This window comes from Sprattus sprattus, assembly GCF_963457725.1.
Source record: "Sprattus sprattus genome assembly, chromosome: 3".
Taxonomy (NCBI): Eukaryota; Metazoa; Chordata; class Actinopteri; order Clupeiformes; family Clupeidae; genus Sprattus; species Sprattus sprattus.
In genome coordinates this window covers 60,032,524-60,045,573 of record NC_137922.1, presented here as the reverse complement: position 1 = coordinate 60,045,573, position 13,050 = coordinate 60,032,524, and the positions used below count along the sequence as shown (strand labels likewise).

The following is a 13,050-nucleotide window of genomic DNA, read 5'->3' as shown; positions in this document are numbered from 1 at the left end:
TGTTTCATGTAGACGCCTTTAGACATGGGGCGCCTGTATGCTAACGTGTTTCATGTAGACGCCTTTAGACATGGGGCGCCTGTATGCTAACGTGTTTCATGTAGTAGCCTTGAGACATGGGGCGCCTGTATGCTAACGTGTTTCATGTAGACGCCTTGAGACATGGGGCGCCTGTATGCTAACGTGTTTCATGTAGACGCCTTTAAACATGGGGCGCCTGTATGCTAACGTGTTTCATGTAGACGCCTTTAGACATGGGGCGCCTGTATGCTAACGTGTTTCATGTAGACGCCTTTAGACATGGGGCGACGGAATGCTAATGTGTTTTTTTATTGTATTTCATGCTAATGCTAATTAGCATCTGCCTTCAAAGTTCATATCATGCATTTCACTGTATCGAGAGCTTTGTGGACCAGCTACGTACAGTAATTCAGTAGATGTGTGTGTGTGTTACTGACGTGGAACTCGCCTTTGCGTCTGAAGTTTGGAGCACTTGTTGCATTCAAGTGAATGTTGTTGCATTCATCAAGTGAATGTTGTTTTTATTTTATTTGTTGTTGTGCCGTCAACTGACTACTTTACCATTTACTTGAAACATTTATTGAACTGCTCGATTAATATGACTATTAAATGCAGTTATGAATTCGAACTAAAAAAGTGGTTTGCCTTTTTTAACTGTCAAAGGTTCTGTAACTGCCTTAAGCATTTTCTCTTTTCCACAATGTAATTGGGTTGAATGTATGATTTGTTTATAGTGCTGTTAGATTTGTGTACTGTACCTAGTTTGAATTAGAATTACAGTTTGTATCACACATTATTAAAGTTAAATAAGTATTTTAGGGGTACATAAGGGACTTTTATTATGATATCATTTATAGAAAACACAAAACATTTCAAGCAGCCTATACAACAAGAGTCTTCATATCATCTTCACCTGGACTTCCATGTTTTGAAAAATCCAGAGTTGTGAGCTCGGGCTCCACTTCCAGAACTGTGTCGATGTGCGTCTGTAGTCTTGCATCTAGGAGGGCGTAGCCGATGGTGAAACGGTCCTAGAAACAACACAGAAATCACCCCATTGTGTGTTTATTATTTTAAAATAAATCAACGAGATCACTATTTGTAAGAACATGCATCAACCCTGACACTAGGTCTGGGTAATAACAAAACAAAACAGCTGTCTTAATACTTTATATAACTTGATATTCATAATTTCATAAACATACTGTACATATGCAACTATATTAGTGTTTTGTCAGTAATATGTAAATAAATAGTGAACAAAGTTGGTATGACAGCATGAATTTAGTATATGTTAAACCCCACACACACAGACAGTCACTCACACACACACACACACACACACGTGTTAAACCCATCTGTAGGTGAGACCAACCTTCTTCTGTGTGGGGGGGGCACCCACTGGGGGGTTAAAGGTCATGTCCTTGACACTGTAGTCCTCAAACAACTGCACTGGTAACCTGCACAGGAAACAGGAGAGAGCTCACATTAGAAACAGCTGCTAGCTGCTAACGCTAACCCTCAAACAGCTGCACTGGTAACCTGCACAGGAGAGCGCTCACATTAGAAACAGCTGCTAGCTGCTAACGCTAACCCTCAAACAGCTGCACTGGTAACCTGCACAGGAAACAGGAGAGAGCTCACATTAGAAACAGCTGCTAGCTGCTAACGCTAACCCTCAAACAGCTGCACTGGTAACCTGCACAGGAGAGCGCTCACATTAGAAACAGCTGCTAGTGGCTAACGCTAACCCTCAAACAGCTGCACTGGTAACCTGCACAGGAGAGAGCTCACATTAGAAACAGCTGCTAGTTGCTAACGCTAACCCTCAAACAGCTGCACTGGAGAGAGCTCACATTAGAAACAGCTGCTAGTTGCTAACGCTAACCCTCAAACAGCTGCACTGGTAACCTGCACAGGAAACAGGAGAGAGCTCACATTAGAAACAGCTGCTAGTGGCTAACGCTAACCCTCAAACAGCTGCACTGGTAACCTGCACAGGAGAGAGCTCACATTAGAAACAGCTGCTAGTTGCTAACGCTAACCCTCAAACAGCTGCACTGGTAACCTGCACAGGAGAGCGCTCACATTAGAAACAGCTGCTAGTTGCTAACGCTAACCCTCAAACAGCTGCACTGGTAACCTGCACAGGAGAGAGCTCACATTAGAAACAGCTGCTAGTTGCTAACGCTAACCCTCAAACAGCTGCACTGGTAACCTGCACAGGAAACAGGAGAGAGCTCACATTAGAAACAGCTGCTAGCTGCTAACGCTAACCCTCAAACAGCTGCACTGGTAACCTGCACAGGAAACAGGAGAGAGCTCACATTAGAAACAGCTGCTAGCTGCTAACGCTAACCCTCAAACAGCTGCACTGGTAACCTGCACAGGAGAGAGCTCACATTAGAAACAGCTGCTAGTGGCTAACGCTAACCCTCAAACAGCTGCACTGGTAACCTGCACAGGAAACAGGAGAGAGCTCACATTAGAAACAGCTGCTAGTTGCTAACGCTAACCCTCAAACAGCTGCACTGGTAACCTGCACAGGAGAGAGGAGAGCGCTCACATTAGAAACAGCTGCTAGTTGCTAACGCTAACCCTCAAACAGCTGCACTGGTAACCTGCACAGGAGAGAGGAGAGCGCTCACATTAGAAACAGCTGCTAGTGGCTAACGCTAACCCTCAAACAGCTGCACTGGTAACCTGCACAGGAGAGAGCTCACATTAGAAACAGCTGCTAGTGGCTAACGCTAACCCTCAAACAGCTGCACTGGTAACCTGCACAGGAAACAGGAGAGAGCTCACATTAGAAACAGCTGCTAGTTGCTAACGCTAACCCTCAAACAGCTGCACTGGTAACCTGCACAGGAGAGAGCTCACATTAGAAACAGCTGCTAGCTGCTAACGCTAACCCTCAAACAGCTGCACTGGTAACCTGCACAGGAGAGAGCTCACATTAGAAACAGCTGCTAGCTGCTAACGCTAACCCTCAAACAGCTGCACTGGTAACCTGCACAGGAAACAGGAGAGAGCTCACATTAGAAACAGCTGCTAGTTGCTAACGCTAACCCTCAAACAGCTGCACTGGTAACCTGCACAGGAGAGAGCTCACATTAGAAACAGCTGCTAGTTGCTAACGCTAACCCTCAAACAGCTGCACTGGTAACCTGCACAGGAGAGAGCTCACATTAGAAACAGCTGCTAGCTGCTAACGCTAACCCTCAAACAGCTGCACTGGTAACCTGCACAGGAGAGAGCTCACATTACAAACAGCAGCTAGTCGTGAGTCCACCTCAAAGTGTCTACTCTGCACTAAAGAAGTCTGTGGTTGAATGTCTTAACTATATAACTATATCTCACTAAATTCACAAGAAGGTGCCGTCCTCAATCTTGGCGAAAGAATGTTGATATTTAAACTCAACAGCCAATCAAAAACAGCCGACCTGGCTTCAGGACAGTAAGGAGACTGGACAGTGAGGAGAAATCTGCTGAATTTGTAAAAGTGTATTGGATTATAAATCATAAAAGTGTACTGGATTATAAATCATAAAAGTGTACTGGATTATAAATCATAAAAGTGCACTGGATTATAAATCAGGGGCTACACCTTTAAACTCCACAGAGCATTTTGGACATACAGCGAGCGAAACCCCCCCACACACACACACACACACTTTGTAGCGAGCGAAACCCCCCCACACACACACACACACTGTAGTGAGCGAAACCCACCTGCGGCTCAACTCCACGTTCAGAGATCCGTTGCCCTCGCTCGGTGCCCCCTTCAGGAGGTGAGCAGCAAACTTCCTCACCACAGGATGGTAGTGACGCTATAACACACACACACACACACACACACACACACACACACACGGAGAGGGAGAGAGAGTTAGCTTCTCATATGTAAAGTTTAAGTATCCAGTGTAAAACAATGCACAATATTATTTTACACTCTGGCGAAACGCTTCATAATGACCATCGTCCAGAGAAGCCTCTAGAACATTCTCATTAGTGTGTGTGTGTGTGTGTGTGTGTGTGTGTGTGTGTGTGTGTGTGTGTGTGTGTGTGTGTGTGTGTGTGTGTGTGTGTGTGTGTGTGTGACCATAGACGCCTCTAGAACATTCTCATTAGTGTGTGTGTGTGTGTGTGTGTGTGTGTGTGTGTGTGTGTGACCATAGACCAGAGAAGCCTCTAGAACATTCTCATTAGTGTGTGTGTGTGTGTGTGTGTGTGTGTGTGTGTGTGTGTGTGTGTGTGTGTGTGTGTGTGTGTGTGTGTGTGTGTGTGTGTGTGTGTGTGTGTGTGTGTGTGTGTGACCATAGACCAGAGAAGCCTCTAGAACATTCTCATTAGTGTTCAAAGCAATTTGTTCTAATGACGTGGATAAATGAGTTTTTAATCTAATCGTTCGGCTCTTGTAGACTGATCACATGCCAGCTGAAACGTTTCTTAGTGTTTCAGTGTCGTCATGGTGATGCTCTCAAGTAGCCTGGATACCAGCCTGAACTCCGCCCACAACATTTTTTGTTCTGGGAGATTCAGTCTGGAGTCGAGCTAGTTGGGAGGGTTTAAACGGCCCCGAAAAGGGATCTGACCATTCAAATTGTAAGGGCGGGCTTTATACGTTGATGGACAGACATAGATAGAATACCGGTATACATCGAACAAAGATGGCGCCGTCTCGGGAGCTTAGTGGGACATATTTGATATGATTTAAGGTATCTACACGACTTTTTTTATGTCTACATTGACTCGGTTAGTTGTGTATACGCAACACCAATGTTGCCTAGGATTGTAGGTCTTAACTTATGCTCTCTAGACCATTATTGAAAGGTTATGCTAACAGCGTAGACAAAAAAAACGTTTAAACTAATGGTAGCTTCTAGCCTTGAGTGCTAATTAAGTAACGTGAGCAGGCATATCTCAACAGATATTGACAGCGCATTCATTTTGAATGGAACAGAGAAACGCGATCAAGGCATTTGTCGATTGAAAAGATGTTTTTGCCGTCCTTCCTACGGGATCAGGTAAAAGTTTAATCTATCAGATGGTAATAATACTACGTTGCTCTGATTGGTTCTAGGTATCCAATTCAGCGAAGAGGAATTTTCTTTCCTGGTTCGTTGAAACACGCCCCATAATCACAGCCCAGTGGTCCGGTCTCAGACTCATATTCTGACTAGAATTATGAGTATGACATCGTCAGGCTAGCTCTCAAGGGTAGCTCCCGCTTGTTTTCAGCGATTTATCTCTGGAACATTCTGTCTCGCCCTCCTCCTCCTCCTCTTGTTATCTATAGACACACAGGCCTGTGTTTTCCCTCTTTTCAGACACAATCATGTGTGTGTGTGTGTGTGTGTGTGTGTGTGTGTAAGACACCATCATGTGGTTAAGACTGAAACGGGGTGTGTGTGTGTGTGTGTGTGGGACTGAAACGGCACATTAACTCTAGGTCACTCTAGAGACTGGACTCTCTGTGACCCATATTGTTATTAAATCATGAGATAGCAAACGTGTAACAGTAAATAATACTCAGAACTCAACAACACGGGTGTGTACACACGAGCTGAAGCATCACCTCTGTGCACACACACATACACCAGGGTCAGGGGTCATTCCATCCGGACGTGATGTGAGCATCCGTGTGTGTGTGTGTGTGTGTGTGTGTGTGTGTGTTTGAACATCCGTGACCTGACAGGAGGCTCTAGGGGAGTTGGTGAGGAATATCCCATCATTGAGTGAATATACGGTGTGTGTGTGTGTGTGTGTGTGTGTGTGTACCCTGGATGTACATCCGTGAATGAGTGAATATTGTGTATGTATCAATGTGAGTAGTTATTCATACCTTGGTTATGTTTTGTATCTTATTAAGAATGTATTAACACCTTGTGTGTGTGTGTGTGTGTGTGTGTGTGTGTGTGTGTGTTCACCTTGAGTGTGTGTGTGTGTGTGTGTGTGTGTGTGTGTGTGTGTGTGTTCACCTTGAGTGTGTGTGTGTGCTCACCTTGAGTGTGTGTGTGTGCTCACCTTGAGTGTGTGTGTGTGTGTGTGTGTGTGTGTGTGTGTGTGTGTGTGTGTGCTCACCTTGAGTGTGTGTGTGTGCGTGCGTGCGTGTTCACCTTGAGTGTGTGTGTGTGCGTGCGTGCGTGTGTGTGTGTTCACCTTGAGTGTGTGTGTGTGTGTGTGTGTGTGTGTGTGTGTGTTCACCTTGAGTGTGTGTGTGTGTGTTTGTGTGTGTGTGTGTGTGTGAGTGTGTGTGTGCTCACCTTGAGTGTGAGTGTGAGAGAGTGTGTGTGTGTGTGTGTGTGTGTGCTCACCTTGAGTGTGTGTAGCTCCCAGAGTGATGTGCTTTGGGGGTTGCAGTACTCCGGCTCGTCTATCTCGGGGTTGTAGACTCCACTGCCCTGCATCTCATTATCCAGCATGATGTCAGTCTTAGGGAACGCCTGCAGCACACACACACACACACACACACACACACACACACACACACACACACACACAAGCAATCAATCACTATCTATCAATAACTTGATCCAAATCAAATCATTTCTTAATCAATACATTTATAACAAAAGTATTACTAGCCATCACATAGAGGTCAAAGGTCAAAAGAGTTCCGTCTCCATTACCCTTCCAACCAATAGGCGTACTGGTAGTCATGGAAACCCTGACATTTATCCATACTGGTTTAGATTCAGTACAGTATCAACCAACTTCCAATTCTTCTGCGTGTGTATGTATGTATGTGTGTGTGTGTGTGTGTGTGTGTGTGTGTGTGTGTGTGTGAGAGAGAGTGAGTGAGTGAGTGAGTGTGTGAGAGTGAGGAAAGAGAGTTCATGGGTACGTGTGATGTGTGTACGTGTGCATGTGCGTTGTTGGTTGTGCGTGTTCAAGTGTGTGTGTGTGTGTGTGTGTGTCTGTGTGTGTGAGTGAGATGTGTGTTCAAGTGTGTGTGTTTGTGTGTGTGTGCGTGTGTGTGTGTGTGTGTGTGTCGTCCTCACATGCATGATGGTGCGGTTGGCGGAGAGGATGCCAATGGCGGCGTCTGTGAGCACGTGAAGGCTGAGGGTTGTGTGTGTGTGTGTGTGTGTGCGTGTTCAAGTGTGTGTGTGTGTGTGTGTGTGTGTGTCTCATACTCACATGCATGATGGTGCGGTTGGCTGAGAGGATGCCTATGGCGGCGTCTGTGAGCACGTGAAGGCTGAGGGTGGTGAGGCGCTTGAGGAAGGCCTGAGCTCGCAGCAGATTCACCTGCTTCCTCCTCTTGGACAGCATCACATCCAGACACTGCAGCACGATACCCGTCTCCTCACTGAACTGGCCTGAGGACACACACACACACACACACAGTTACATATCACACACACACACACACACACACATATACACAGTTACATACATATACAACTCTCACACACACATACATACACAGTTACATACATATACAACTCATACACACACACACACACACACACACACATATACACAGTTACATTCATATACACATCATACACACACACAGTTACATACATACATCACACACACAGTTACATATACAGCCGCGGAAAAAATTAAGAGACCACTTCAAAATTATCAGTTTCTCTGGTTTTACTATTTATTGGTATGTGTTAAAGTAAAATGTACATTTTAGTTTTATTCTATAACCTACTGGCAACATTCCTACCAAATTTCAAATAAAAATATTGTCATTTAGATCATTTATTTGCAGAAAAATGACAATTGGTCAAAATAGCTAAAATGATGCAGTGTCTTCAGATCTCAAATAATGCAAAGAAAACAAGCTCATATTCATTTTTAAACTACACAATACTAATGCTTACACTTAGGAAGAGTTCAGAAATCAATATTTGGTGGAATAACCTTGATTTAAAATCACAACTTTCATGTGTCTTGGCATGCTCTCCACCAGTCTTTCACATTGCCGTTGGGTGACTTTATGCTACTCCTGGCGCAAGAATTCAAGCAGCTCGGCTTCTTTTCATGGCTTGTGACCATCCATCTTCCTCTTGATCACATTTCAGAGGTTTTTTATGGGATTCAGGTCTCGAAATTGGGCTGGCCATGACAGGGTCCTGATCTGGTGGTACTCCATCCACACCTTTACTGGCCTGGCTGTGTGGCATGGAGCATTGCCCTGCTGGAAAAAACACTTCTCAGAGTTGGGGAACATTGTCAGAGCAAAAGGAAGCAAGTTTTTCTTCCGGGACAACGTTGTACTTTGCCTGGCTGAGGTTTGTAAAAGACCATAAGGATTGAAAAAGCGGACTGGAGGTTCTTCTAAGTTCGTCTTCTCTGATGAGTCCGATTTCACAGTAGGTGCAAGACTCTCTGGCTTGTAGGCCTCTCCAGGTCTCCGTCTAACCATCAGACGTCCATGTGTTGGGCAAAGCTGAAAATTGGACTCATCAGAGAAGACGAACTAGAAGACCCTCCAGTCCGCTTTTTTCAATCCTTATGGTATTTTACAAACCTCAGCCAGGCAAAGTACAACGTTGTCCCGGAAGAAAAACTTGCTTCCTTTAGCTCTGACAATGTTCCCCAACTCTGAGAAATGTTTTTTCCAGCAGGGCAATGCTCCATGCCACACAGCCAGGCCAGTAAAGGTGTGGATGGAGTACCACCAGATCAGGACCCTGTCATGGCCAGCCCAATTTCGAGACCTGAATCCCATAAAAAACCTCTGAAATGTGATCAAGAGGAAGATGGATGGTCACAAGCCATGAAAAGAAGCCGAGCTGCTTGAATTCTTGCGCCAGGAGTAGCATAAAGTCACCCAACGGCAATGTGAAAGACTGGTGCAGAGCATGCCAAGACACATGAAAGTTGTGATTTTAAATCAAGGTTATTCCACCAAATATTGATTTCTGAACTCTTCCTAAGTGTAAGCATTAGTATTGTGTAGTTTAAAAATGAATATGAAGTTGTTTTCTTGGCATTATTCGAGATCTGAAGACACTGCATCTTTTTTGCTATTTTGACCAATTGTCATTTTTCTGCAAATAAATGATCTAAATGACAATATTTTTATTTGAAATTTGGTAGGAATGTTGCCAGTAGGTTATAGAATAAAACAAAAATGTACATTTTACTTTAACACATACCAATAAATAGTAAAACCAGAGAAACTGATAATTTTGAAGTGGTCTCTTAATTTTTTCCGCGGCTGTATATACACATCACACACACACAGTTACATATACATAGACACATCAAACACACACACACTCACACAGTGACAAACACACACACACATAATACACAAACGCATGTCAGACACCATCAACCTTGAAACACACATCTCAACATTACTTGACACAAAATGTTTTTTTCTCATAAACACATGAAACCACAAGCTTTATATGAGCACACTGATATTCAGTTCATGAATGGTGCATCCAGAACAGACAGCCAGACGCTGCACACACACACACACTGCCTGTATGACCACCATCTTCACGGCACTGGTAACTTCACACACACACACATCACACACGCACACACACACACACACAGTTAAATACATATACAAATCAAACACACACACACACACACAGTTACATACATAAACACACATCACACACACACACACACAGTTAAATACATATACACACACACACACAGTGCCGCCGCTCCCATAACGCGCACTACGCGCTGCGCGTAGGGCCCAAGTCCTGAGGGGGGCCACCAAAATAGGCAACTTTAAAAAAAAAAAATCTTCATAGTTATAATAATAATGCCGATATTATTTCAGTATAGTAATATAAGGCACCTTTTAGCCATGCATATCACAAAACAGGCAGAACAAGAGATATATTTAATTGCTAAAAAAAAAAGTTACGATGCGCCCCCCCCCCCCCCCCCCCCCCAACAAATACACATGCAACATCCCAAGCTCGCGGTGGTTGCCCTGTCTAAAGTGGCCAGGCGAACCTGACAGTGAACTTGACAGGACTCTAAATAACTTTTCGGAATGGCCTCGAAAAGACAGCATGAGTCAGGGGGAGAAAAAAGGAAGAAGAAGAAACAGCGAGATGAATCCTTGGCATCACAATCAGGTAAGTCCATGTTTAATCATTGTAAAATACAGGAAATGTGCTGCTAATTAAATGGTTAGCCTATGCACACCTCGAACTAGCTGACGTTATTGCTAATGTTAGCACACTCAAATATGTTATAACTTAGGTGCAAGAAGGGTTGCCAACTGTCCCGAATTGCCCGGGACATCCCGAATCATGATTTTGATTTGTCCCGTCAGCGTCAGGGACAGCTGCAGTCCCGTATTCCAATCACAGCCTTTTTTATTTGTATCCGTGAAAAGAGAAAAATATGACAGTTTAGTGTCTGTGCACTGGAGACAAGCGGCTCTCGACTGCACTCCTCTCCACAACAAGCATTTGCAACGCCAACACGAAAAGGTGAAACTTTTAGCGATCTAAGTACATAGGCGTCAGTTAAGGGGGGGACGGGGGGGGACATGTCCCCACCACTATTCTTAATTTGAATTTTGTCCCCATCAGTTTTAAAAACGTGCAAACCAATTGCGGCCAAAAAAATCCCCACATGCTCAATCGAACTCGTCTAATGTAAGTCTTGCGTATGATCCAACCCAATCAATTCGCAAACATTTCTCAATTACGGTGACAGTTATTTATAATTATGAGCCATCACTTGCCCAATAAGCATTTTAACAATAGTCAGTCTTGACAACAGCAAATAATTAATTTAGCCTCATTTGCCTTTTGCTGAATGAAACGGGTCTCGTTTTTATTAAGTAATACTGCCATTAAACAATCGCAAGGGTGTCTGGGTTATTCTGGGTAAGATTCTATAGCCCACCCACAATTGTATCGATTGTTTCCCACCCTGTGTTGTGTTGCATTGCATGTTGAGAAAGCGATAAGTAGGCTCCCCCATGCCCTTCAAACTCAAAAGTGTCTGTAGGAAGCGGCATGAACGCAACGAGAAGGATGAAAGGGTGGCAAAACTGCCAAAATTATCTTCATTTGGATTTGTGGCGAAGAGAGTTCAAGAGAACGCTACGTCTCTGACCCCCAGCCCAACGGAAATAAGGCCCACCGGGGTAGGCTAGTCACATAGCGTTTAATGTCTGATATACTGTCAACTCCTATAGTTCACGTCCTGCTTTTCAAGCAGCGATCTCTCAGCCGTCATGTGTGCAACAAATAGCAAAAGCTCAGATTGTGGATAACCACTTGGTTACATCAGCCTTTGGCGAGGTGGGCATGGCTCTGCTATTGTTTCTTACCGTAGAATGCCATTCTAAACGTCATGCATGTTACGTTTTATAATACGCCTAATGCTACTTCAAATGTATTTTTTCGCTTCAATGTCGTTAAAAGAATAAGATATTGTTGGAGGAAGTTTTGTTGCAGCAGGCGCTGTCGAACGGCTGTTCCCATAAATTCATGTAAATGTTCGTAATTCACAATAATGTTTGATAACCCCCTGAAGAAGTTGTAGGCTATTAATGTTTCCCCAAGTGTTGTCTACTGCTCATTTTACACTGTTTCTCCAAAATCAGTTTGATCGATGAAATACTGGTTCATTGGTGTTTTCATGACATCATATTGTAGCAACCCTTAATGTGTATTGTACATCATAAGTAGGCTACATTAGCTTAGCACACACTCAAGCTTATGGTAATTGTCCCCACCACTTCTAAAAACAAACTGACGCCCTTGTCTAAGTATCTTAAATCACGATTAAATTGGAAGCTTGCACATTGTTGTTTTCATATTTCGTATCAGAATTCTTTACACATGATGAACAGGTGTTAATATATGTGAATATGAACTCATGAACATGATCTCGTTCATACGAAGTTTTCTCAAGCAACCATTATAATTGTAGAAATTAAATCGAGGAGAGACTATAACATTAGCTAGATAACTATCTTTAATTTCATGCAAACGGAAATCTTACATTTAGATCGTTAAGGGTATTAAAAGTTCCCTTAGCTAGCTAGCTAGCTAGCATAGCACCTAGATAACCATTGCAACCAGGAGTCTAAAGGCTAAACAGGTCTAATGCTATTTCAACGAAAACAACATGAAATTTGAGAGAAACTTGTAACGATTGTCTTGACTATTATTATGAACAATACATCCAAGCAAGTACAGTAGTTGTTTTGCCAAAATAACACTGAATTTAATAGGTTTATGGTATGGCTAATGAAACCTTGCAATTTCCATTATTGTTTGTCAGCTGTTGGCGCGTGTGCGCACCTGGAAGAAAGTGTCCCTCATTTGGAGTTTAGGAAGTTGGCAACCCTAGGTGCAAGCTAAATTGAGATTTTACTGTTAAACATTATGCATTTTACCAGTAGGCCTAACTAGCCTATGTTCAGTATAGCTCTAGCAGATAGTGAAAGACATGTAGGTACGTATGTGTATCTGTTTAGTGCGTGTATTTATGTTTAGGATCTATATTGCAAATTGTGCAATATGTTTATCTAGTAAGTCTACTATTATTTGTCTTTCATAGGTATATCGTTTGTTAAGTTCTTATTGTTAAGTTATGTTATGTTATATCACGGCCCCAAAATAGCTAGCAGCGGCACTGCACACACACACACACACACACACACACAGTTACATACATAAACACACATCACACACACACACACACAGTTAAATACATATACACACACACACACACACACACAGTTAAATACATATACACACACACACACACACACACAGTTACATACATAAACACACATCACACACGCACACACACAGTTAAATACATATACACACACACACACACACACTGCCTCCATGACCACCATATTCACGGGGCCGGTGACTTCACACACACACACTCGAGGCGGACAGTGGACACGTGAGACGACCGCAGACACACACACACACAGGACTCACCTGCACTGAGCGTGAGCAGGGTCTTGTACAGGTGGGTGTAGAATTTCAGCGGGTCGATATTAAGCACATCACCTGGCGGAACAGAACACAAGAGACACCTGAG

The 13,050-nt window shown here is 43.5% G+C and overlaps 1 protein-coding gene across 1 annotated transcript in view; it reads right to left on the bottom strand.

Annotated features, from left to right (window-relative positions):
• Positions 1 to 771: 771 nt before the first annotated feature.
• The window catches only part of noc3l (NOC3-like DNA replication regulator), a 28,554-nt gene continuing 16,275 nt past the window's right edge, over positions 772 to 13,050 (bottom strand). Inside the window, exons 16-21 of the mRNA XM_080834527.1 lie at positions 12,948 to 13,019; positions 7,165 to 7,346; positions 6,339 to 6,467; positions 3,754 to 3,851; positions 1,397 to 1,481; positions 772 to 1,052 (exon numbers count right to left, since the gene is read on the bottom strand). Coding sequence (XP_080690653.1) covers positions 903 to 1,052; positions 1,397 to 1,481; positions 3,754 to 3,851; positions 6,339 to 6,467; positions 7,165 to 7,346; positions 12,948 to 13,019 — 716 coding nt within the window. The 3' untranslated portion in view covers positions 772 to 902. The remainder of the gene's footprint in view (positions 1,053 to 1,396; positions 1,482 to 3,753; positions 3,852 to 6,338; positions 6,468 to 7,164; positions 7,347 to 12,947; positions 13,020 to 13,050) is intronic.